Source organism: Neopsephotus bourkii, unplaced genomic scaffold (assembly GCF_033783945.1).
Source record: "Neopsephotus bourkii isolate Nb327-2 ecotype Australia unplaced genomic scaffold, CSIRO-AGI_Nbou_v1 NB_1656, whole genome shotgun sequence".
Lineage (NCBI taxonomy): Eukaryota > Metazoa > Chordata > Aves > Psittaciformes > Psittacidae > Neopsephotus > Neopsephotus bourkii.
The window spans coordinates 15,914-43,315 of NW_026902130.1; the positions used below are offsets into that span (position 1 = coordinate 15,914).

At 40.9% G+C, this 27,402-nt stretch overlaps 1 protein-coding gene across 1 annotated transcript in view; it reads left to right on the forward strand.

The window, feature by feature from the left end:
• Positions 1-18,667: 18,667 nt before the first annotated feature.
• Positions 18,668-27,402, forward strand: part of HIBADH (3-hydroxyisobutyrate dehydrogenase) — an 84,874-nt gene continuing 76,139 nt past the window's right edge. The window contains exons 1-2 of the mRNA XM_061375091.1: positions 18,668-18,797; positions 27,048-27,208. Coding sequence (XP_061231075.1) covers positions 18,728-18,797; positions 27,048-27,208 — 231 coding nt within the window. The 5' untranslated portion in view covers positions 18,668-18,727. The remainder of the gene's footprint in view (positions 18,798-27,047; positions 27,209-27,402) is intronic.

The window sequence follows — 27,402 nt, forward strand, 5'->3', positions numbered from 1 at the left end:
ATAGCTATAGCTGAGCTAGTGAAGGGAGTGTTTCTATTTGTGTATATTGTGTTTTCCTTGTTTCCAAGAGGTGCTTACGCTCACTTTCTACCAGAACAGGGCAGAGGCAGCAGCATTTTCTACTAGTGCATGTGAAAAACAAAGGTGTTTGGCCTAAAAGAACAGTTTGCTCAGAAAGACACAAAATTCCCTCATTTCAGACAGGAACACAGCTGGGGCTGTCTTCTGCAGCCTGCACCAGCATCTCCAGTAACAAACTCGGTGACTTTCCCTTTTCCCACCCCGGCAGACCACTCCAGAAATGAGCCTATGGGAGAGAGACCAGTGCTCATCCTGCATGTCAAGGATCTGAACAAATGTGCTGGGGGGATTTGTTGCCACTCTCAATCTCTGCCCTCCACACAATGCCCTTACGTGATGCTTAAGTGTCCGACAGTACTGAGTCACTTACTTGTTTTGCCTGAGCGCTGCAGGGAGAAGCTGCTCAGTCCACGCAGTTCAAACCAAACTGGGATCAAAACACTTTACGGAGCTATTGAGAACATGGAATTAGGCAGCAGGCAGTGAAGTGTTGCATTCTAGTAGTAATACCAGAGGTAAACCCCCAAGCTGGACACATGAATGTTACTAAACACAAGCAAATATCTAAGCACCCTGTGTAGGAAACGCAGAAGAGATTCCTGAAGTTCTTCTTCTTTTTCCCAAGAAGAAGACCTCACCAGCAGAAGCACAGCAGCAAACACCACGTGGTGCATTGACAAGGAACAGTGAGGAAATCCTGTCTGCTCTTTGCGTTTTGGCAAAGTTCAAGCAGAAGGAACCAAAACCCTGTTCTTGCACCTCGGGGATCGCCACGCTCAAAAGACTGCGCGTGGTATAAAAGCCTTTATTGATGCAGCCTGAACACACAGATGCGGTTACAGGGACACCCCGTAGCGGTGCCCGGTGCGTGGCTGCCATGGGCAGGGCCATCCCCCTGGGCCTCCCTGGCACAGGCACTGCCGCAGGGCCAGCAGCCCAACGGCCTTTCTGCAAGGCATGCTGGGAGAAGGGGCAGCAGCAGCAGGGCTGCAGTGGGAGGGGCAGGGCTGCGGGGGCCCCGCCTCCCCCCGTGTCACAGTGCCAGCACCCGGCAACGCAGCATCACAATGCTCCGGGGCAGTATAAGAGCAGCGCCCTCCCCCAGGGCTTTGGAGCTCTGGTGCCAGGCACTGGAAGGGTTCTTGCTCCCAGGCTACATCAGGCCAGCGGCACTTTGCTGCTCTTGGCAGTCCCCCTTGTCAGGTCTTCCCTGGACGATTCTGGCTGGGTTCCTGCACTGCTCTTGCCCCACCAAAGTCTAAGGCAACCAAAGGTCTAAGGTAAGCTAAAGTCTCTCCTAAGCTGAAAATGTAAGGTAATCTAAACTCTAAGCTAAACTCAAGTCTAAGATAACCTAAAGTCTAAGCTAAGCAAAAGTCTACGGTAAGATAAAGTCTAAGATAAGCTGAAGTCTAAGCTAACCTAAAGTCTAAGCAAAGCTAAAGTCTAAGCTAAGCTAAAGATTAAGGTAACTTAAATTCTAAGCTAAAAGAAAGCCTAAGGTAACCAAAAGTCCAAGGTAACCAAAAGTCTAAGGTAATCAAAACACCAAGGTAAACAAAACTGGAAGGTAACCAAAAGTCCAAGGTAACCAAAAGTACAAAGTAACCAAAAGCATAAGGTAAACAAAAGGCTAAGGTAAACAAAGTCTAAGCTAACCAAAGCTCTAAGCTAAGTTAAAGCCACTCCTAAGCTGAAAGTGTAAGGTAAGATGAACTCTAAGCTAAACTCAAGTCTAAGATGACCTTGGACCTTTGGTTACCTTAGACCTTTCGTTACCTTAAACCTTTATTTACCTTAGACATTTGGTTACCTTAAACCTTTGTTTACCTTAGACTTTTGGTTACCTTATACTTTTGGATACCTTGGACTTTCAGTTACCTTGGTCTTTTGGTTTTCCTTAGACTTTGGATATCCTTACGCTTTTCGGTACCTTGGAAGTTTGTTTACCTTGGTCTTTTGGGTATCTTAGACTTTATGTTAGCTTTGACTTTCTCTTATCTTAGACTTTAGTTTACCTTAGAGTTGAGCTTAGCTTAGACTTGAGTTTAGCTTAGAGTTTAGGTTACCTTACACTTTGAGCATAGCGAGACTTCACCTTAGCTTAGACTTTTTGTTTCCTTAGACTTTTGTTTACATTGACTTTTGGTTACCTTGGAATTTTGTTTACATTAGGCTTTTGGTTACCTTGGACTTCTGTTTACCATGGAGTTTTGGTTACCTTGGACTTTTGGTTACCTTAGGCATTTGCTTACGTTTGACTTTTGGTTAACTTGGACTTTTGGTTACCTTGGACGTTTGGTTACCTTTGTCATTTGGTTACCTTGGAGTTTTGGGTACATTATACTTTTGCTTACCTTGGGTTTTTGTTTCCCATGGAGTTTAGGTTACCTTGCACTTTTGGTTACCTTGGACTTCTGGTTATCTTAGGCTTTAGTTTAGCTTAGACTTTTGCTTAGCTTAGGCTTGAGTTTAGCTTAGAGTTTATCTTACTTTACACTTTCAGGTTAGGTGAGGCTTCAGCTTAGCTTAGACTCTTGATTACCTCAGACTTTAGCTTATCTTAGACTTGAGTTTAGCTTAGAGTTCATCTTACCTTACACTTTCAGCTTAGGAGAGGCTTTAAATTAGCTTAGACCTTTGGGTAGCTTAGACTTTGTTTACCTTGGAGTTTCGGTTACCTTAGACTTTTGGTTACTTTGGACTTTTGGTTGCCATGGACTTTTGGTTGCCTTGGACTTTTGGTTACCTTGCACTTCTGGTTAACCTTGGTCTTTTGGTTAACTTGGAGTTTTGGTTACCTTGGACATTTTACCTTAGGCTTTTGGTTACCTTACACCTTTGGTTACCTTTGTCTTTTGGTTACCTTGGAGTTTTGGTTACATTAGACTTTTGGTTACGTTAGACCTTTGGTAACCTTACACTTTTGGTTACCTTACACCTTTGGTTACCTTAGACTTTTGCTGACCTTGGACCTTTGGTTACCTTAGACCTTTCGTTACCTTAGACCTTTATTTACCTTACACATTTGGTTACCTTAAACCTTTGTTTACCTTAGACTTTTGGTTACCTTATACTTTTGGATACCTTGGACTTTCAGTTACCTTGGTCTTTCGGTTACCTTAGACTTTGGATATCCTTATGCTTTTGGTTACCTTGCAGTTTTGGTTACCTTGGAAGTTTGTTTACCTTGGTCTTTTGGGTATCTTAGACTTTATGTTAGCTTTGACTTTCTCTTATCTTAGACTTTAGTTTACCTTAGAGTTCAGCTTAGCTTAGACTTGAGTTTAGCTTAGAGTTTAGGTTACCTTACACTTTCAGCATAGCGAGACTTTAGCTTAGCTTAGACTTTTTGTTTCCTTAGACTTTTGTTTACATTGACTTCTGGTTACCTTGGACTTTTGGTTACCTGTGAGCTTTGGTTACCTTGGGCATTTGGTTAACTTAGACCTTTGGTTACCTTGGAATTTTGTTTACATTAGGCTTTTGGTTACCTTGGACTTCTGTTTACCATGGACTTTTGGTTACCTTGGACTTTTGGTTACCTTGGACTTTTGGTTACCTTAGGCATTTGGTTACCTTGGAGTTTTGGGTACATTAGACTTTTGGTTACCTTGGGTTTTTGTTTCCCATGGAGTTTAGGTTACCTTGCACTTTTGGTTACCTTGGACTTCTGGTTACCTTAGGCTTTAGTTTAGCTTAGACTTTTGCTTAGCTTAGGCTTGAGTTTAGCTTAGAGTTTATCTTCTTTACCTTTAGGTTAGGTGAGGCTTAGCTTGCTTAGACTCTTGATTACCTAGACTTTAGCTTATCTTAGACTTGAGTTTAGCTTAGAGTTCATCTTACCTTACACTTTCAGCTTAGGAGAGGCTTTAAATTAGCTTAGACCTTTGGGTAGCTTAGACTTTGTTTACCTTGGAGTTTCGGTTACCTTAGACTTTTGGTTACTTTGGACTTTTGGTTGCCATGGACTTTTGGTTGCCTTGGACTTTTGGTTACCTTGCACTTCTGGTTAACCTTGGTCTTTTGGTTAACTTGGAGTTTTGGTTACCTTGGACATTTTACCTTAGGCTTTTGGTTACCTTACACCTTTGGTTACCTTTGTCTTTTGGTTACCTTGGAGTTTTGGTTACATTAGACTTTTGGTTACGTTAGACCTTTGGTAACCTTACACTTTTGGTTACCTTACACCTTTGGTTACCTTAGACTTTTGGTGACCTTGGACCTTTGGTTACCTTAGACCTTTCGTTACCTTAGACCTTTATTTACCTTAGACATTTGGTTACCTTAAACCTTTGTTTACCTTAGACTTTTGGTTACCTTATACTTTTGGATACCTTGGACTTTCAGTTACCTTGGTCTTTCGGTTACCTTAGACTTTGGATATCCTTATGCTTTTGGTTACCTTGCAGTTTTGGTTACCTTGGAAGTTTGTTTACCTTGGTCTTTTGGGTATCTTAGACTTTATGTTAGCTTTGACTTTCTCTTATCTTAGACTTTAGTTTACCTTAGAGTTGAGCTTAGCTTAGACTTGAGTTTAGCTTAGAGTTTAGGTTACCTTACACTTTGAGCATAGCGAGACTTTAGCTTAGCTTTGACTTTTTGTTTCCTTAGACTTTTGTTTACATTGACTTTTGGTTACCTTGGACTTTTGGTTACCTTGGACTTTTGGTTACCTAGGAGCTTTGGTTACCTTGGGCATTTGGTTAACTTAGACCTTTGGTTACCTTGGAATTTTGTTTACATTAGGCTTTTGGTTACCTTGGACTTCTGTTTACCATGGAGTTTTGGTTACCTTGGACTTTTGGTTACCTTGGACTTTTGGTTACCTTAGGCATTTGGTTACCTTGGAGTTTTGGGTACATTAGACTTTTGGTTACCTTGGGCTTTTGTTTCCCATGGAGTTTAGGTTACCTTGCACTTTTGGTTACCTTGGACTTCTGGTTACCTTAGGCTTTAGTTTAGCTTAGACTTTTGCTTAGCTTAGGCTTGAGTTTAGCTTAGAGTTTATTTCTTTCACTTTGTTGTGTGCTTGCTTAGACTTTGTTACCTTTTAGCTTATCTTAGGCTTGAGTTTAGCTTACAGTTCATCTTACCTTACACTTTCAGCTTAGGAGAGGCTTTAAATTAGCTTAGACCTTTGGGTAGCTTAGACTTTGTTTACCTTGGAGTTTTGGTTACCTTAGACTTTTGGTTACTTTGGACTTTTGGTTGCCATGGACTTTTGGTTGCCTTGGACTTTTGGTTACCTTGCACTTCTGGTTAACCTTGGTCTTTTGGTTAACTTGGAGTTTTGGTTACCTTGGACATTTTACCTTAGGCTTTTGGTTACCTTACACCTTTGGTTACCTTTGTCTTTTGGTTACCTTGGAGTTTTGGTTACATTAGACTTTTGGTTACGTTAGACCTTTGGTAACCTTACACTTTTGGTTACCTTACACCTTTGGTTACCTTAGACTTTTGGTGACCTTGGACCTTTGGTTACCTTAGACCTTTCGTTACCTTAGACCTTTATTTACCTTAGACATTTGGTTACCTTAAACCTTTGTTTACCTTAGACTTTTGGTTACCTTATACTTTTGGATACCTTGGACTTTCAGTTACCTTGGTCTTTCGGTTACCTTAGACTTTGGATATCCTTATGCTTTTGGTTACCTTGCAGTTTTGGTTACCTTGGAAGTTTGTTTACCTTGGTCTTTTGGGTATCTTAGACTTTATGTTAGCTTTGACTTTCTCTTATCTTAGACTTTAGTTTACCTTAGAGTTGAGCTTAGCTTAGACTTGAGTTTAGCTTAGAGTTTAGGTTACCTTACACTTTGAGCATAGCGAGACTTTAGCTTAGCTTAGACTTTATGTTTCCTTAGACTTTTGTTTACATTGACTTTTGGTTACCTTATACTTTTGGATACCTTGGACTTTCAGTTACCTTAAGGTAAACTAAAGTCTAAGATAAGATAAAGTTAAAGCTAACCAAAAGTCTAAGTTAACCAAAAATCAAAGGTAAACAGAAGTACAAGGTAACCAGAAGTTTAGGGTAACCAAATGTCTAAGATTTCAAAAGGTCTAAGGTAACCGGAAGTCTAAGTTAAGCAAAATCTAAGGTAACCAAAAGACCAAGGTAACCAAAACTCCAAGGTAATCAAAAGTCCAAGGTAACCAAAAGACTAAGGTAACCAAATGACTACGGTCACCAAAAGTCTAAGCTAAGCGAAAGTCTCAGCTAAGCTGAAAGTGTAAGGTAACCTAAACTCTAAGCTAAAGTCAAGTCTAACCTAAGCTGAACTCTAAGGAAAGCTAAAGTCTAAGCTAAACTAAAGCCTAAGGTAACAAAATGTGTAAGGTACCCAAAATGCCAAGGTTACCAACACCACAAGGTAACTGAAAGTCCAAACTAAACAATAGTACAAGGTAATCAAAAGCCAAAATCAAACCAAAGTTATAATGTAACCAAAAGTATAATGTAACCAAAACTCCAAGGTAAAACAAAAGACAAAGGTAACCAAAGGTGTAAGCTAGCCAAAAAGTCTAAGGTAACCAAAGGTATAAGGTAACTAAAAGTCTAAGGATCCCAAAGGTCTAAGGTAAACAAAAGTCTAAGGTAACCAAACCTCCAAGGTAAACAAAAGACAAAGGTAAACAAAGGTGTAAGGTAACCAAAAGCCTAAGGTAAACCAAAGTCCAAGGTAACCAAAACTCTAAGGTAACCAAATGTCCAAGGGAACCAAAGGTCCAAGGTAACCAAAAGTCTAAGGTAAACAAAACTCCATGGTAAACAGAAGTCCAAGGTAACCAAAAGCCTAATGTAAACAAAATTCTAAGGTAACCAAAGGTCTAAGTTAACCAAATGCCCAAGGTAACCAAACCTCACAGGTAACCAAAACTCCAAGGTAACCAAAAGTCAATGTAAACAAAAGTCTAAGGAAACAAAAAGTCAAAGCTAAGCTGAAGTCTCGCTATGCTGAAAGTGTAAGGAAACCTAAACTCTAAGCTAAAATCAAGTCTAAGCTAAGCTCAACTCTAAGGTAAACTGAAGTCTAAGATAAGATAAAGTCAAAGCTAACATAAAGTCTAAGATACCCAAAAGACCAAGGTAAAAAAACTTCCAAGGTAACCAAAAGTATAAGGATATCCAAAGTCTAAGGTACCCGAAAGACCAAGTATCCAAAAGTATAAGGTAACCAAAAGTCTAAGGTAAACAAAGGTTTAATGTAACGAAATGTCTTCCAAAGTAACCAAAACTGCAAGGTAACCAAAAGCATAAGGATATCCAAAGTCTAAGGTAACCAAAGGTCTAAGAGAACGAAACATCTAAGGTAACCAAAAGTCTAAGGTAACCAAAGGTATAAGTTAACCAAAGGTCTAAGGTTACCAATGGTCTAACGTAACCAAAAGTCTAATGTAACCAAAACACCAAGGTAAACAAAAGACAAAGGTAACCAAAGGTGTAAAGTAACCAAAAGCCTAAGGTAAACAAATCGCCAAGGTAACCAAAACTCCAAGTTAACCAAAAGCCCAAGGTTAACCAGAAGTGCAAGGTAACCAAAAGGTAAACTGAAGTCTCGCTATGCTGAAAGTGTAAGGTAGCCTAAATTCAAAGCTAAACTCAAGTCTAAGCTAAGCTCAACTCTAAGGTAAACTGAAGTCTAAGAGAAGATAAATTCAAAAAGCTAACATAAAGTCTAAGATACAAGGTAAACAGAAGTCTAAGGTAAACCAAGTTTTAAGGTAACGAAATGTTTAAGGTAAATAAAGTTCTAAGGTAACCAAAGGTATAAGGTAACCAAAGGTGTAAGCTTACCAAAGGTCTAACGTAACCAAAAGTCTAATGTAACCAAAACTCCAAGGTAAACAAAAGACAAAGGTAACCAAAGGTATAAGGTAACCAAAAGCCTAAGGTAAACAAAGGTATGAGTTAACTAAAATTCTAAGCTTCCCAAAGGTCTAAGATAACCAAAAGTCTAAGGTAAACCAATACTCCAAGGTAACCAAAACTCCAAGTTAACCAAAAGTCCAAGGTAACCAAATGTCCATGTTAGCCAAAAGTCCAAAGGAAACAAAAGTCCAAGGTAACCAAAAATTAAAGGTAAACATAAGTACAAGTTAACCAAAAGTCTAAGATATCAAACAGTCTAAGGTAACCAAAAGTCTAAGGTAACCAAAACCCCAAGTTAAGCAAAACTCCAAGTTAACCAAAAGCCCAAGGTTAACCAGAAGTGCAAGGAAACCAAATAGTAAGCTGAAGTCTCGCTATGCTGGAAGTGTAAGGTAACCTAAATTCTAAACTAAACTCAAGTCTAAGTTAAGCTCAACTCTAAGGTAAACTGAAGTCTAAGAGAAGATAAATTCAAAAAGCTAACATAAAGTCTAAGATACAAGGTAAACAGAAGTCCAAGGTAAACAAAGTCTTAAGGTAACAAAATGTTTAAGGTAAATAAAGCTCTAAGGTAACGAAAGGTCTAAGGGAAGGAAAGGTCTAAGGTAACCAAAGGTCTAAGGTTACCAAAGGTATAACGTAACCAAAAGTCTAATGTAACCAAAGCTCCAAGGTAAACAAAAGACAAAGGTAACCAAAGGTGTAAGGTAACCAAAAGCCTAAGGTAAACAAAGGTATAAGGTAACTAAAATTCTAAAATTCCCAAAGGTCTAAGGTAACCAAAAGTCTAAGGTAACCAAAACACCAAGGTAACCAAAACTCCAAATTAACCAAAAGTCCAAGGTAACCAAATGTCCATGGTAACCAAAAGTCCAAAGGAAACAAAAGTCCAAGGTAACCAAAAATCAAAGGTAAACATAAGTACAAGTTAACCAAAAGTGTAAGTTAACCAAAAGTCTAACATATCAAAAGGTCTAAGGGAACCAAAAGTCTAAAGTAACCAAAATTCCAAGGCAACCAAAACTCCAAGTTAACCAAAAGTCCAAGGTAACCAAATGTCCATGGTAACCAAAAGTCCAAAGGAAAGAAAAGATCAAGGTACCCAAAAATCAAAGGTAAACATAATTACAAGTTAACCAAAAGTATAAGTTAACCAAAAGTCTAAGATATCAAAAGGTCTAAGGTAACCAAAAGTCTAAGGTAATCAAACTCTAATGTAACCAAAAGTCTAAGGTAAGCAAAAGACCAAGGTAACAAAAAGTCTAAGGTAAGCAAAAGACCAAGGTAACCAAAGGTCCAAGGTAACAAAAAGTCCAAGATAACGAAAAGTATAAGGTAAACAAGTCTAAGGGAAACAAAGGTTTAAGGTAACCAAATGTGTAAGGTAAATAAAGGTCTACAGTAACGAAAGGTCTAAGGTAACCAGAGGTGTAAGGCAACCAAAAGTCTAAGGTAAACAAATGTAGAAGGTAACCAAAACTCCAAGTTAACCAAAAGTCCAAGGTAACCAAATGTCCATTGTAGCCAAAAGTCCAAAGGAAACAAAAGTCCAAGGTAACCAAAAATCAAAGGTAAACATAAGTACATGTTAACCAAAAGTATAAGGTAATCAAAAGTCTAAGGTATCAAAAGGTCTAAGGTAACCAAAAGTCTAAGGTAATAAAACTCTAAGGTAACAAAAAGTCTAAGGTAACCAAAAGATCAAGGTAACCAAAGGTCCAAGGTAATCAAAAGACCATGGTAACCAAATTCTAAGGTAAACAAAACTCCATGGTAAACAGAAGTCCCAGGTAAGCAAAAGCCTCATGTAAACAAAATTCCAAGGTAACCAATGTCTATGTTAACCAAATGCCCAAGGTAAGCGAAGCTCCTAGGTAACCAAAACTCCAAGGCAACCAAAACTCCAAATTAACCAAAAGTCCAAGGTAACCAAATGTCCATGGTAACCAAAAGTCCAAAGGAAACAAAAGTCCAAGGTAACCAAAAATCAAAGGTAAACATAAGTACAAGTTAACCAAAAGTATAAGTTAACCAAAAGTCTAAGATATCAAAAGGTCTAAGGTAACCAAAAGTCTAAGGTAATCACACTGTAATGTAACCAAAAGTCTAAGGTAAGCAAAAGACCAAGGTAACAAAAAGTCTAAGGTAAGCAAAAGACCAAGGTAACCAAAGGTCCAAGGTAACAAAAGTCCAAGATAACGAAATGTGTAAGGTAACCAAAAGTCTAAGGGAAACAAAGGTTTAAGGTAACCAAATGTGTAAGGTAAATAAAGGTCTACAGTAACGAAAGGTCTAAGGTAACCAGACGTGTAAGGCAACCAAAAGTCTAAGGTAAACAAATGTAGAAGGTAACCAAAACTGCAAGTCAACCAAAAGTCCAAGTTTTACCGGAAGTGCAAGGTAACCAAAAGTCTAATGTAACCAAAAGTCCAAGGTAAACAAAAGACAAAGGTAACCAAAAGTCCACGGTAACCAAATGTCCAAGGTAACCAAAGGTCCAATGTAACCAAAAGTCCAAAGGAAACAAAAGTCTAAAGGAAATAAAAGTCTAAGGTTACCAAAGGTCTAACGTAACCAAAAGTCTAATGTAACCAAAACTTAAAGGTAAACATAAGACAAAGGTAACCAAAGGTGTAAGGTAACCAAAAGCCTAAGGTAAACAAATCGCCAAGGTAACCAAAACTCCAAGTTAACCAAAAGCCCAAGGTTAACCAGAAGTGCAGGGTAACCAAAAAGTAAGCTGAAGTCATGCTATGCTGAAAGTGTAAGGTAACCTAAATTCAAAGCTAAACTCAAGTCTAAGCTAAGCTCAACTCTAAGGTAAACTGAAGTCTAAGATAAGATAAATTCAAAAAGCTAACATAAAGTCTAAGATACAAGGTAAACAAAAGTCTAAGGTAAACAACGTTTTAAGGTAACGAAATGTTTAAGGTAAATAAAGCTCTAAGGTAACCAAAGGTATAAGGTAACCAAAGGTCTAAGCTTACCAAAGGTCTAATGTAACCAAAAGTCTAATGTAACCAAAACTCCAAGGTAAACAAAAGACAAAGGTAACCAAAGGTATAAGGTAACCAAAAGCCTAAGGTAAACAAAGGTATAAGTTAACTAAAATTCTAAGGTTCCCAAAGGTCTAAGGTAACCAAAAGTCTAAGGTAACCAAAATTCCAAGGTAACCAAAACTCCAAGTTAACCAAACGTCCAAGGTAACCAAATGTCCATTGTAGCCAAAAGTCCAAAGGAAACAAAAGTCCAAGGTAACCAAAAATCAAAGGTAAACATAAGTACACGTTAACCAAAAGTATAAGGTAATCAAAAGTCTAAGGTATCAAAAGGTCTAAGGTAACCAAAAGTCTAAGGTAATAAAACTCTAAGGTAACAAAAAGTCTAAGGTAACCAAAAGATCAAGGTAACCAAAGGTCCAAGGTAATCAAAAGACCATGGTAACCAAAAGTCTAAGGTAAACAAAACTCCATGGTAAACAGAAGTCCAAGGTAGCCAAAAGCCTCATGTAAACAAAATTCCAAGGTAACCAATGTCTATGTTAACCAAATGCCCAAGGTAACCGAAGCTCCTAGGTAACCAAAACTCCAAGGCAACCAAAAGTCAATGTAAACAAAAGTCTAAGGAAACGAAAAGTCAAAGCTAGGCTGAAGACCTGCTATGCTGAAAGTGTAAGGTAACCTAAACTCTAAGCTAAACTCAAGTCTAAGCTAAGCTCAACTCTAAGGTAAACTAAAGTCTGAGATAAGATAAAATCAAAGCTAACATAAAGTCTAAGATACCCAAAAGACCGAGGTAAACAAACTTCCAAGGTAACCAAAACTGCAAGGTAACCAAAAGCATAAGGGTACCCAAAGTCTCAGATAACAGAAAGACCAAGGTAACTGAAAGTCCAAGGTAACCAAAACTCTAAGGTAAATAAAGGTCTAAGGTAACCAAAGGTCTAAGGTAACCAAAGGTCCAAAGTAACCAAATCTAAGGTAACCAAAGATCCAAGGTAACCAAAAGAGTAAGGTTACCAAAGCTCTAATGTAACCAAAAGTCTAATACAACCAAAAATCCAAGGTAAACAAAAGACAAAGGTAACCAAAGGTGTAAGGTAACCAAAAGCCTAGGGTAAACAAATCTCCAAGGTAACCACAACTCCAAGTTAACCAAAAGTCCAAGGTCAACCAGAAGTGCAAGGTAACCAAAAGTCCAAGGCAACAAAAAGTCCAACGCAAACAAAAGTCAAAAGTAACCAAAAGTATAAGGCATCAAAAAGCCAAAGGTAACCAAAAGTCTAAGGTAAACAGAACTCCATGGTAAACAGAAGTCCAAGGTAATCAAAAGCCTAATGTAAAGAAAATTCCAAGGTGACCAAAAGTCTAAGTTAACCAAATGCCCAAGGTAACCAAAGCTCCTATGTAACCAAAAGTCCAAGGTAACCAGAAGTCCAAGGTAACCAAAAGTCAATGTAAACAAAAGTCTAAGGAAACGAAAAGTCAAAGCTGAGCTGAAGTCTCGCTATGCTCAAACTGTAAGGTAACCTAAACTCTAAGCTAAACTCAAGTCTAAGCTAAGCTCAACTCTAAGGTAAACTGAAGTCTAAGATAAGATAAAATCAAAGCTAACATAAAGTCTAAGATACCCAAAAGACCAAGGAAAACAAACTTCCAAGGTAACCAAAACTGCAAGGTAACCAAAAGCATAAGGATATCCAGAGTCTAAGGTAACCGAAAGGCCAAGGTAACTGAAAGTCCAAGGTATCCAAAAGTATAAGGTAACCGAAAGGCCAAGGTAACTGAAAGTCCAAGGTATCCAAAAGTATAAGGTAACCAAAAGCCTAAGGTAAACAAAGGTTTAAGGTAACCAAATGTCTAAGGTAAATAACGGCCTAAGGTAACGAAAGGTCTAAGGTAACTAAAGGTCCAAGGTAACAAAAGTCTAAGGTTACCAAAGGTCTAAAGTAACCAAATGTCTAATGTAACCAAAACTCCAAGGTAACCAAAAGACAAAGGTAACCAAAGTTGTAAGGTAACCAAAAGCCTAAGGTAAACAAATGTACAAGGTAACCAAAACTCCAAGTTAACCAAAACTCCAAGGGTAACCAGAAGTGCAAGTTAACCAAAAGTCCAAGGTTAACCAGAAGTGCAAGGTAACCAAAAGTCCAAGGTAACCAAAAGTCCAAGGCAACCAAAAGTCCAAAGTAATCAAAAGTCTAAGGTAACCAAAAGACCAAGGTAACCAGAGGTCCAAGGTAATGAAAAGTCAAAGATAACAAAAAGTATAAGGTAACCAAAACTCTAAGGTAAAGAAATCTCCAAGGTAACCAAAACTCCAAGTTAACCAAAAGGCCAAGGTTAACCAGAAGTGCAAGGTAAAGAAAAGTCCAAGGTGACCAAAAGTCCAAGGCAACCAAAAGTGCAAGGCAAACAAAAGTCAAAAGTAACCAAAAGTATAAGGTATCAAAAAGTCAAAGGTAACCAAAAGTCTAAGGTAAACATAACTCCATGGTAAACAGAAGTCCAAGGTAACCAAAAGCCTAATGTAAACAAAATTCCAAGGTAACCAAAGGCCTAACTTAACCAAATGCCCAAGGTAACCAAAGCTCCTATGTAACCGAATGTCCAAGGTAACGAGAAGTCCAACGTAACCAAAAGTCAATGTAAACAAAAGTCTAAGGAAACGAAAAGTCAAAGCTAAGCTGAAGACCTGCTATGCTGAAAGTGTAAGGTAACCTAAACTCTAAGCTAAACTCAAGTCTAAGCTCAGCTCAACTCTAAGGTAAACTAAAGTCTAAGATAAGATAAAATCAAAGCTAACATAAAGTCTAAGATACCCAAAAGACCAAGGAAAACAAACTTCCAAGGTAAGCAAAACTGCAAGGTAACCAAAAGCATAAGGATATCCAAAGTCTAAAGTAACCAAAAGACCAAGGTAACTGAAAGTCCAAGGTATCCAAAAGTATAAGGTAACCAAAAGCCTAAGGTAAACAAAGGTTTAAGATAACCAAATGTCTAAGGTAAATAAAAGTCTAAGGTAACGAAAGGTCTAAGGTAACCAAAGGTCCAAGGTAAACAAAAGTCCAAGGTTACCAAAGGTCTAAAGTAACCAAAAGTCTAATGCAACCAAAACTCCAAGGTAAACAAAAGAGAAAGGTAACCAAAGGTGTAAGGTAACCAAAAGCCTAAGGTAAACAAATGTGCAAGGTAACCAAAAATCGAAGTTAACCAAAAGTCCAAGGGTAACCAGAAGTCCAAGTTATCCAGAAGTTCAACGGTAACCAGAAGTGCAAGGTAACCAAAAGTCCAAGGTAACCAAAAGTCCAAGGCAACCAAAAGTCCAAAGTAACCAAAAGTCTAAGGTAACCAAAAGTCTAAGGTAACCAAAAGACCAAGGTAACCAAAGGTCCAAGGTAACCAAAAGTCCAAGATAACCAAAAGTATAAGGTAACCAAAATTCTAAGCTGATGTAAACTGAGATAAAGGAACTTTATTTATAAATAAATAAAGTACTCTTTCCACCTGTAACCTGACTTGTGTCTGCTTTGTTTCTGAATGGAATGGAATAGAATGGAATCAACAGAATGAGATGTAAGGGGATGGGATGGAATGGAACGGGATGGGATGGAATGGAATAGAATAGAACAGAATGGGATGGGGTGGGGTGGAATGGGATGGGATGGAATGCGATGAAATAGAGCAGAACAGAAGAGATATGATATGCTATGCATATAGTTCTGCATGACAAGTTGTGACCTGGGTCTGAGAGGCTATCTGCAGGGCAGGTCCCAAGGGAGGCTGGGCCTGGGCATTGAGGCCTACGAGCACCCTCTGGACCCTGACAGAAGTACACTTGTGCTCCTCATATACTCTCCTTCACACTTGCATGGGGTGCCACTGGAGAGAGAGTATTGGGCCAGAGGTACTCGGGACGGAGCGCTGCTCTTTTCAGGCTCTTGTGTTCGATTCTGTTTCTCCAAAAGAAACAAATCAGGCAATTTTAAAACCCAGCATTTGGGGGAAGGGTGGGGTTGGGAGTGGGGGGAAATCACAAGGAAATGAGCAGCTACTGCCCACGTAAAGAAGATGCCATGAGGGACAGCAGCAAATGCCTCACTGAAACGTGGAAAAATTATATCTGCCACCATCCCTTCACTCCCTAGGCTGGTGACCTTATCACAGAAGGAGCTCGAATTAGCTGAACAGGACTTGCCCTGTGTGAACCCATGCTGTCGGTGCCTGGTGATCACACTGAGTTGCGTGTCAGTTTTACATTTCCACAGTAAAGGGCATGTTGTAATGAACTAAGTGAGGACTAACGATTCTACCAGAACCCACAGTCCACTGCACTGTAATTTGGGGTGTTGAGTTCAGTGGATTTGCTTACCATCGACATTAACAGACACACACTTGTGAGACTAGAAAGGAGAAATTTTTCTGTAAATGACCGCGAGTACAGACCTGACACTGGGGCCCGTGAATGGATGTGCCAGCCTGCGCTGAAGGACACCAGTGCTTTGCCCATCAGAGCAAAACTCGTCAGTACTTCCCTTTCTCGAGCATGCGATGTGTTGCTGTAACACAGAGAAGAGATTTCAATCCATTGCCTCCATTCCCCCACGCCCCTGCTCTTCTCCCATCTAGAGAGGTCACTATTTCTTGATGCTTTCCTTCTGGAGCGCACCCTTCCCGTTTGGTGCCAGCTCAGGACACCGTGTGAACTGGCATCAAGCTCTCCCTGCACAGCTTCTCCTGTTTCCTGCCTTCACTTCGGAAAGCTTTTGCAACAGCATCGCTGCTGCAGTTCCCTCCAGCTCATCTCCCTCTGCCTGGGCTGCAGCTCCGGTATTTCACACCGGTGTCCTCAGCACACACCCTCCATTGCACTTACCAGGACTGCTGTGATGGGAGGAGTTATTTGCACTAGCCCAGGAGATAGGTAGAGAGAGACAGAGATGTAGAGAGATAGAGATGCTATAGCTATAGCTGAGCTAGAGAAGGGAGTGTTTCTATTTGTGTATATTGTGTTTTCCTTGTTTCCAAGAGGTGCTTACGCTCACTTTCTACCAGAACAGGGCAGAGGCAGCAGCATTTTCTACTAGTGCATGTGAAAAACAAAGGTGTTTGGCCTAAAAGAACAGTTTGCTCAGAAAGACACAAAATTCCCTCATTTCAGACAGGAACACAGCTGGGGCTGTCTTCTGCAGCCTGCACCAGCATCTCCAGTAACAAACTCGGTGACTTTCCCTTTTCCCACCCCGGCAGACCACTCCAGAAATGAGCCTATGGGAGAGAGACCAGCGCTCATCCTGCATGTCAAGGATCTGAACAAATGTGCTGGGGGGATTTGTTGCCACTCTCAATCTCTGCCCTCCACACAATGCCCTTACGTGATGCTTAAGTGTCCGACAGTACTGAGTCACTTACTTGTTTTGCCTGAGCGCTGCAGGGAGAAGCTGCTCAGTCCACGCAGTTCAAACCAAACTGGGATCAAAACACCTGACGGAGCTATTGAGAACATGGAATTAGGCAGCAGGCAGTGAAGTGTTGCATTCTAGTAGTAATACCAGAGGTAAACCCCCAAGCTGGACACATGAATGTTACTAAACACAAGCAAATATCTAAGCACCCTGTGTAGGAAATGTAGAAGAGATTCCTGAAGTTCTTCTTCTTTTTCCCAAGAAGAAGACCTCACCAGCAGAAGCACAGCAGCAAACACCACGTGGTGCATTGACAAGGAACAGTGAGGAAATCCTGTCTGCTCTTTGCGTTTTGGCAAAGTTCAAGCAGAAGGAACCAAAACCCCGTTCTTGCACCTCGGGGATCGCCATGATCAAAAGACTGCGCGTGGTATAAAAGCCTTTATTGATGCAGCCTGAACACACAGATGCGGTTACAGGGACACCCCGCAGCGGTGCCCGGTGCGTGGCTGCCATGGGCAGAGCCATCCCCCTGGGCCTCCTGGGCACAGGCACTGCCGCAGGGCCAGCAGCCCAACGGCCTTTCTGCAAGGCATGCTGGGAGAAGGGGCAGCAGCAGCAGGGCTGCAGTGGGAGGGGCAGGGGTGCGGGGGCCCCATTTCCCCTCGTGTCATGGTGCCAGCACTCACCAACGCGGCATCATTAACCATTAAGTCTAGGTAACCAAAACTCCAAGTTAACCAAAAGACCAAGGTAACAAAAAGTCCAAGGTAACCAAAACTCCAAGGTAACCAAAGGTTAAAGGTAACCAAAAGTCTAAGGTAGCCAAAGCTCCAAGGTAACCAAAGGTCTAAGGTAACCAAAGGTCTAATGTAACCAAAGGTCTAAGGTAACCAAAAGACCAAGGTAACCAAAAGACCAAGGTAACCAAAACTCCAAGTTAACCAAAAGTCTAAGGTAAGCTAATGTCTCAGCTAAGCTGAAGGTTTAAGGTAACCTAAACTCTAAGCTAAGCTAATGTCTAAGCTAAGCTAAAGTCTAAGATAAGCTGAAGTCTATGCTAAACTAAAGCCTAAATTAACCAGAAATTTAAGGTAACCAAAAGACCAAGGTATCCTCAAGGCTAAGGTAACCAAAGATCTAAGGTAACCAAAATTCTAAGCTAAGCTGAAGTCGGAAGTAACCTGAAGTGTAAGTTAAGCTAAAGTCTAGGGTAACCCGAAGTCTAAGCTAAGATAGAGTCTATGGTAACCTGAAGTCTAAGCTATGCTAGAATCTAAGATATCTAAAAGTGTAAAGTAACCTAAAGTCTAAGCTAAGCTAAAGTCTCAGGTAACCTCCCTTCTAATGAAACCTGTAGTCTAAAGCAACCAAAAGTCTAAGCTAAGCTAAAGTCTGAGCTGAGCTAGAGTCTAAGGTGACCTAAAATGTAAGGTAACCTGGTATCTAATATAATCTTAATTCTATGGAATAGTCATAGAATCATAGAATAGTCAGGGTTGGAAGGACCTTAGGATCATTTAGTTCCACCTCCCCTGCCATGGGCAGGGACACCACACACTAAACCATGTCACCCATGACTGCCCAACCTGGCCTTGAACATTACCAGGGAGAACGGAACAGAATAGAACACTAGAGCTATATGTTACGCATATAGTTCTGCGTGAGAAGCTGTGACCTAGGTCTGAGGGGCTATCTGCAGTGCAGGTCCCAGGGGAGGCCAGTCTACTGAAAGACTGTGCCCCTGCAGCAAATGGAAGTCTATGAGGAGCAGGTATATACCTTGAGCCCCTGTAGGACCCCACCAGCCGTTCAGCCAGGGTCAACCCACCACAACGACGAAGCCAGTCAGAAGCTCCAACGCCTATGTGCTGACTAGGCAAAAGCAGTACGCCATGCTGCCCGGGACCTGCGTCCCCGCAGTCTCGCACCACGAACCGGACCCTCCACCCACCTCAGCGGCGACACAGGAAGGGGAGGCCGCAGCGGGCACGCGCAGCGGAGGAGGGCTGGAAGGAAACTCTCCCCAAAGGCGCCGCTAGCCGACGACGCAGCTCCCCACCGCCCCGCCGCCCCAATGAGCAGCCCAAAAGCCTGCCCGGCCCCCTACCAGCCCCGTTCCGCGCACCGGGCGTGGGGAAAGAGTCCGCCCCCATCCGTCACTGGGCCGGGGGCGGGGCGGGCCGGCCGCGGGGAGGTGGCTTTGTGCTCCCATTGGCTGGGCTCCGCCAAGGGGAGTCTATGGTTGGCTGCGGCAGCTGCCGCTCGCAGCGCTCTGGCGGTGGCGGACGGTGGCGGGCGGAGGCGGCGGGCTGGGAGGTGCCGGGGCGGGTGGTGCTGGCCGGAGGTCACTCGGCGCGGGGCGCAGCATGGCCGCGGCTGTGGTGCGCGGGCGACCTGCGGGCTGGTGGCGCTGGCACAGGCGGGTAGCGGCGATGGGTAAGGACCCCTCCCCTCGGCACCAGCGGGTCCGCTCTGACCGCCGGGCGGTTGTTGTCGGGCGGGGAAAAGCCGGGCCTTCGGCCGGGGAGCGCTGCTGCTGCGCTGCCCTAGGTGGCCACGGGCCCTCTGCACCCCGGGGCCCGATGCAGCGGTCGGCCCCGCGGCTGGCGGGCCCCGGAGCCGCCTGGCTGTGCAGGACGCCCGGGAACGGACCCCACGGGGCAGCACTGGGGGTTGTCAGTGTCCCGGCGCGCTCCCGGGAAGCGGCCCCCGCTGCTGCGTTATGTGGGGCCGTGTTGGAACATCGGAGTGGCTCGGCTCAGTAAATGTTTTCATTCACTTGCTTAAAATAGCATGCCTGGAAATTACCGGAGCCCACGAGTGGTTCCTGTGGCACCAGTGACGTGTTGGCAGTACCTGTTACCTAGATTTGGGGTGTTTGATCATCTCGATCATTGTATATGATTATTTTCCTTAAATTGAAGGTAAATCAAGCAGCACTTCCCGCTGTTCCAACTCCACAGGCAGTCATTCGCATATATGGTTGGTTCACAGGCAGTGGAAGGAGCAAACACATTTAAATGTCCTGTCAGTGTACGTGAAGGAAGAATACATTTGTAGAACTGGACCTAGATGTTTTCCTTTTTCAGAGTCCTGAAAATCATGCTATTGTTTTTTATCACTGTTTCCATTGCTGAAGCAAATGATTGAAAATATACCTTTAGTAGCCTTTTCAATAAAATTTTGATAGCAGCCTGTGATTCATGTATGCTACTGTATAGTTGGGCTCCACGACAAATAGGTGAAAGCTTTTCAAGTAGCAAAGAGGAGGAAATATGTAATTTTAATGGTATATGGTTCTAAAATATTGACACTTTAAAAAGTGTTTCAAAAATTACTCACTTTTAAGTAACTTTTAAGCATTTGTAATTCTTTAAACCTCATTTAGACTGATCAGTGAAAAGTGTTTGACACAATTTTGAAATTAGCTTTCAGTGTTATCTCTGCTTGACTCTTTCTCAGCAACACATGATTTTTACGGGTTTTTTTGCAGTTGCAGCTCTGGTGTTGTGCTAAGTAGTAGGTCAGGTGCAATAGGCATATTGGTCACATGCTAGTAAAGTTAAATATAAGAGACCTGTTTGTGTATTTAGTACCGTCTGCGATAACACAGTTCAAATCAATAGCTTTCAATGTATTTTGAACTTACAGTGCATGGTAGCTGGTGGAATTTTCTGTAAGAGCTTTGAAATACACTGTCTTTGTCAATATCCCAATGGTCATATTTAATGTAGAGAAGATGGAAGATATCTTGGTTTTTGGTGGTAAGCGCAGGTGTGAGAAGCAACAAAAAACATTACACTACTAGCCCTAAAAGTTGAAAAATACAGTTTGTCCTTGCCTGAAGACCTGAGAGAGAAACTGTGAGTCTAAGCAGAAATTATGACTTTCCCAAGAAACTTCCATAGAACAGAACTTCACCCACAGTATTTATCTTCTGGCTTAGTAGTGACTGCTGAAAGTCCTGTTGGCTCTGACAAGTGTTTATGGGATGAAGGTCTAAGCATTAAGACTTCTTAACTGCTAAGCTCTACTGCTTAGTTATATGTCGAGGTTTCCCCATCTCTGATGCGCTTATGAAGCTTGCCGTCCTTTAGTTTTGAATAGCCTAAAAGTTGTCTTTAGATCAGTGTTTTCTTCACCTGTCATTCTGAGTGAAACGCCATCCTAGTGAAAGAACTCTGCCAGATCCGAGAGCTGTCCAACACCACAACTTGGTTAGTGAACAGATTATCTTCATTCACTTATGAATGCTCCTCAATTTCTTGTCAGTTGCTCTTTGCAGCTCGTGCAGACAATGATGGTTTGTTTCTTCTGTATGATTATGCTAGAGACTGTTAAATCGTCAAGGAGGAAAGTAACAGAATGCAGATTTTGGAGAAGCATCTAAAGTGTGTATATTCATGTACTATCAAGTTAGACAGAGGCCTTGTATTGTGATTTGCAGTTGGCAGTCACTGGCAAATGTGCTTCATGGAGAGGGTGTATATGACCTTACTTGGAAATACGTTTTTGGTGGATGTGGAAAAATCCTTCCTAGGGACTATTAGAGGGGATAAAGTGGGGGTTAATGAGGTATTGTGGCTGAGAAAGGATGATTTTTCTGGTGAATGAAGATTCATCAACTTAGGAGCTGTTCATCAGAGGAGACAGTACCCTGCTAGAGAAAGAAAATGTCTTTACAAGTAATTTTGAATGAATAGTAAGGGCCCATTCAGTTAATAGCTAAATAGTACTTTTGTTGGTGCAGGAGCTGTGTTTGAACTGTCAAATGTTTGCATGCTCTGTTGCACAGAAGCGTTAATTACAAAGCAAGGATTATGACAGACCTGCCATGACAGAAGTCAAACACATTACTAAATGGAGGGATCAAGTGTGGTGTACACTTGATACTCTTTTAGACGAAAAGTACTTCCTACATGTTTTTGTCCTTAATGTATTAGCAAACACTTAATGAGGTATAGCTACAGATAAGAAAAATGAGGTAAGAAGACTCTGACTGTTGCAGGATTGCATGTCTGGTTTTCATCAGCAGACCTTTACGGAGGCAATGAAAAATAAATTGGATGTTTTTGGTGTAAAGCTGGCCAAATTTTGAGTCGGATAATCTTCTTAAATTATGATTTTGGCAGAGTGCAGTTCTGAAAATCATTGCATAACCTTTAAAAGCCTGTGACCCTGGGGCAACTTAAATTCCATTGGCAAAGCTGCTAGGAGCAGAAAGACCTAATTCTGCCTGTGTACAGCTGGCCTCTCTTAACTTCTATATTTCTCCATCTGGTTCCCTCCAGAATCTAGATCAGTAGAGGTTTTGTAAGTTTCTCTAGAGAGGTGTGCAAAGAACACAGAAGCTCTCTCTTCATTTTTTTCAAAACAGGAAGAAGAAAAGGGATCATGTCTTCTCTTGTACCAGACTGAGGATGCTAAATCAGTGTCAAAATCCTTTGTTTAGTGGCTTATATTGAATTGTGTCCCTCTCCTTGTTAAGTTACTTCGTATGCAACTGTACTTCCTGAGCAAAACAAGTGACATCAGTAGCTGAGCTTCCTCTGTGAATCTTCCCTTGCTCCTGTTAAACCTCTCCGACTGGGTTGGGAAAGAGCTCAAGTTTGACTGATGCAGAGAGATCAAGAATATTAATGCAACTTTGATTAGGAAATTTGTATGGGGCAGGAATGTGTGGGCTATTCTCTCTTGTTCCAGATTTATTAGTTTCATTTGACTGTGGGGCTATGGATTCTATCCCAAGAGCTAGAAATTTTGGGGAACGTGGTTCAAAATAGATTTTATAAAGCCAAAAAGTAAGTAATATAGTTGAGATTACAATTTGAGAGTTGCTGGTTTCTCAGTCCTGTCCTTGGCTGGTTAGGCTGTGCTTTCCCTCTGAGTACAAGCATGTTGGACCTTCTCCAGCTCTACTGTCTGTGGTCCTATCCAGCTGTTAGTTCCATTTTGTTTAAATACGAAGAGATTTCCTCTGCACTGCATATTGTAGTGGCTGTGCAGTGTGGTATTTGCAGTGAATTCAAGGCACCACTGGAGCTGAAATTTCTTCTCAGAACTGTAAGAGTCATTAGGTTGGGAGACAGTGTAAAATGAAAGGTAAACACCTAAACTTGTAACTGTAATCGTTCAGATTAAAAAGATAATTGTTTTGAGTATCTTTATGTAGAAGCTTGAAAAGACAAGTTTTAGGTCATCGACAGGCCAGGTATTCTATGGTCAAGATTGCAAACTGTGCATTCCTGAATTTGCTCTCTTAATGGATATGTTCTATTCAAGAAGAGACATTCAAAGATTCATAAACACTTCATGATTTTTTTAATCAAATTATTTTTAAGGTAAAATTCTTATGAAATTGTAGATTAGTTCAACTGCTACTACTGTAGGCTGACTTTTCAAAGCAAAACATTTTAATCTATATTGTCTATGGCAAGAGGGTCAAATTAATTCTCCTCATCAATGGAGTCTCCATAGTCATGGGGCTCTGTGAGCACATCTTCCTTCAAGAGTATAATGAAGAATCTCCTGGGGAAAGCGAAATTCTTTGGAGTCAGTGTAGCTGTAGCTGGTTTTGCGGTCTATTAACTTGATCTATAGATTAATCTGTTTTGCTGGTTCTGTTTCCAGTGGAGGAGAATTAGTTGCACATTGTATTAGTGCTTATTTTGAAAGTACCTTCTGTTGCTTCTCTGTCCTCTGTTAGAAATTGAATGTGCACTGGGCATTTTTCCAGCCATGTAATTGCAGCAGGTTACTGTAAATTTTATGGTTGAAGTAAAATGGACTCAATGCCACAGGGACAGTTTCTGGAAATGCTTGTACAATTGATGGGATTAGTTAAGCCTATGTGTACGTGGCTTTGCAGAATACCAATGTTTGAATTATACATTTATTTCAAAACTGACCTGTGCCATTTATGAAATGGCGAACAGTGCCTGGATATTCAAGCTGGACATCACTTTCCGTGATAGCACCTGTAGAGTTTCATTTAATATGAAGATGTGAAAAATCATGTCTTCTTAAACATCCTCTGTTTGGCAAATGCCCACTGTCTTAAGAAGTAATTAAAAAATATGCCATGATTCTAAATGCAGTTGATTCAAATTTAATTGAAATCGGGTATATCTGTGAGCTAATTTCGTCAGTCTTTGAAAGCAGTTTTTTTCTATTTGAGTAACTGGGGATCTGAAGTTTCTTCAAAGCTGTTTATGGAATTATATAATTGTAAAGTGTCTAATTTAACACTGGGCTGTGAAAAGTTAAACTACACTAAGAAGTCAGAAACCAAGTCAGGAATAGGACTATTTCTCTTACAGGTCCCAATTCCTGTGGATTTCAATATGTTTTAGTTAGCACAGACAAAAATTGGTCCCTGATTCATGAACTAACACGAGAGAATCAACAGAGACAGACAAAGGGGAAAATAATAGAATACAGTGACTCAAAACTAATAATACCAACAGCATGTTGCCCTGTATTCTAGCTTAGCTGTTGCTGTGCCTTGTGGGGATACTGCAAAATTATGATTTTTAAGGAAAGTCTTACAGTAGAAGAATGAGTTGGTTTCATGGATATTTACACTGTGAACAGCTGCCTGAGAGAAGTAATAGAAATACTTGTTGGCAATAGGCCTGTTATTGCAGTCCGATTACCAGTTGATGGCTTCATAGTAAAATGTGATGATAGCCATGAAAAGTTGTCAAAGCAAAGTAGTCTTAGGTGACATAATAGAGAAAAGTATGGCAGGATGCAAAGAAGGAACAACAGAAAGTAGCATGGGTAAAATGTCCTTCTGAATTCCCAATATTTCCATGAAGATCAAGGCAAGATTATTTCTATTAAGTTGACCCAGATGACCATGTTCTGAAGTAGCTGAGATCTCAGATACGATGAAAGAGGAATTGATCAAATTTAAGCAGATCATGGATGGGTCTTCTAAGCTTTAGGTGTGAGTGACAGGCATCACTGCTGGTGTTCTGATACAGAAAAAAGGTATCAAGAAAGTTTTCTGAAGATGATGAAGAGATTTTGTGATGTTTAGCTTGAGATGATGGTTAGATGTCTATGAGATAGTATGAGGAAAGAAGTGGTCAGGATAAAAGTGAAGAGTGTACAAGAATGAGCCTAGACATGGTAGTCAGATTTATGCTTCTGATAAGGTTACTTGAAATTCACAAAGAAGACTGAGGTTTCGAAGCAAGGCTATCTTTAAAGCTAGGCCAGGTTGCTGTGGGTGCTCCAAGGTTACTCTAAGGATGTAGGTTCCGCCACTTCTCTGTGCAGCCTGTTGTAGTGCAGAACCTTTCTCCTCATCAGGGATGCTTTTCTTATTTCCAACTGGAATTTCCCTTCCTGCAGCTTCTGGCTGTTGCCCCATGTTGTATTGTTGTGCACCTCTATGAAGAATCTGGCTTCATTTGCCCTGTAACTCTTCTTTCCTCTCACTCTATATGTTGTAAAGACTGCAGTTAGCCTTTGCTTAAACAAGATAAGCAGACAGTTCCCTTAACCTCTGGTCATACACCATATCATCCAGCTCTTTGCTCATAATACTTGATATCTGCTGGGCTGTCTGCAGTTTGACCACATCTCGTGTGTATTGTGCTGTGTAGGGTGGAATCACCAATTTCTTTGACTTGTTCAGTATGTCCTTGCTAATGTTGCATGTTATGTCATTTATCTTTTGCTGCATGGATGCACTACTTACTCAACTTGCTCTCTATGGGAATCCACAGGTTCTGCAGAGCTGCAACCTGTGTAGCCAGTCCTCAGCTTGCCATGACATCTGCTGCCCCAAGCACAGGGCATTGTATTTGTGTTGTTGAACTTCTTAAGGCCTGTGTCCTCAACCTTTCTGAATGGTAGTCCTGCCCTGCAGTTTTTCAGCTATTCCCCCCATTTGGGTGGCACATGTGATCTTGCTGAGGGTGCTTATGTCCTGTCACCAGAGTCACTGATGAAGTTTTTAAACAGCAGGAGTCCCAGTATTGACCCATGAGAAACATCACATATAACTGACTGTAGCTAGTCTTCGAACCACTAATTACTGTTGTTTAAGCCTAACATTCCAGATGGTATTTCATCAGTCAGTCCAGTCCAGTGCATACTTTCCACATTTGGCTAGTGGGATATTAGAGGAGACTGTTTTGAAAGCTTTGCTGAAGTCAAGGTAAATAAGATCCCCTGGTACTAAGGGGTGGAGAAAGAAAGATGCTGAAAACCAGGACTCTTCAGGAAGCTGGAACCTTTGGGCTAACAAGAGGAGTAATTTTAGAGTAGTGTGATGTACTGGGTAAGACTGACTCATAGAAACTATGAGAAGAAAAGACTCCAAGATGATTACTATGGCTCATAATGGTGGTTTAGGCTCTTAGTTCATTTGTTTCCTAGATCTAACATCTAGCACTTCTAAAAAAAGCAATGTGCTCTCTTTGTGACTTATCTCAGTTTGTACTCAGCATTTTCCCAGTGCAGTTTTCATTTAAATTGTGCTACTTCTCTAGCTATGTAATTGCTGCAGGCATCCGTGGAAACTGTCTCAGACCAAAGTTCTCTCAACAAACCTGATTTATTAAATGTGACACTTCCAGAATAGTGCTGCAGATCAAAGAGCATGGCCATTGCTGGCTAAGAAGGAGCTTGAAGTCAGAAAGACTTTAAAATGATTAATCAAGTGTTATTGGCCTAGAGAGGATTCTTTGCTAAGCATTGGGACCTCTTAAAGTCTCGATCCAGCTTAGACATATTCTCTGTATGTGCGCTTCAGTTACAGTAGTTCTGTAGTTAGTTAGCCTTCTTTCTGGCTGCTTAGATGCCACATTCCTTAGTGTTTATTCTGCATAACCTTTTCCTTTGTTGTAAAGGAGAAATTATTTTATGAATTGGCAAAGAAATCTCAGCACTGCCAAATTGCGCTAATTTGGAGTGTTGGATGTTAATTGCAGTAGATGAATACCCGCAGTGCTATTTATTGTCCAGCAGTTGATACTTGCTACTACTTGTAAAAACTGACTGAAACTGTAGCATTTTCCACAGATTGTAGGTTATGCTTTATAGTTCTCTATTGTTAGTACAGCAAATAGAATGCAGGAGTTATTCCTGTAAAGACTTCATAATACTGTGTTTATGCTATAGTTTTTTTGCTTTGCTCAAAGGATTTGCAATGGTCTATTATGAAGACTGTCACCTTGTATCTGAGTGCAGGATCAGAAGAGTTTAGTTACTATCTGTGAAGGGCAGCATGAAATAAAGTGACAGCCTTAGTCCATTTCTAGAGAAGAGGTGCTATATCCCAAGGCTGCAACCAAAGTTGCAAAGGAGTCTGTAAATTTTATATAAAATTTGATTTTCCCTATCCAGCTTAGGACTTAGACATGTAAAAAAATACAGCCAAGCCTGCATGTTTTGAGTCCGTGTTTCAGCCTTCTCAGACCTTAGCTTTCAGGGATGTTGCTGAAGTTTGATTATTACTATACTTTGTGAAACACCCACATAAACCTTTGATATGTAGAAAAACCATTCTGGGATGGTTTAAATTATGTAGAATAGGATTCACATTTCCATCTTTTTAAGCATGAAGTTGATTAAATCGGTTAAAACAGATAACATGCTAGCTTTTGTTTCAGAATTGTTACGCATTACTCTAAAATACAAATATATTGATATATATTGTTTTGAAATCAGTGTGTTCTAGGGCAATGGCTTCCAAAACCCCAGTTGGATTCATTGGGCTGGGTAACATGGGAAATCCAATGGCAAAAAACCTGTTAAAACATGGATATCCAGTTATTGCATATGATGTGTTCCCAGAAGCTTGCAAAGAATTTCAAGACTTGGGTGCTCAGGTATAGTAATAAACTTTCTTTATTTCAACAATAACTGTATGTGTTGAATGGTTCTTGCATGCAACTCAACTAAATAATCCGGGGGTTTTTCTTGGTTAATATCACAATTGGAATTAAAGCAGCATAGTGAATGCAATCAGAACCTGGGAGGCTTCACTTGTGGGCAAAAACATGATTCTAACCTAAGTAATTTT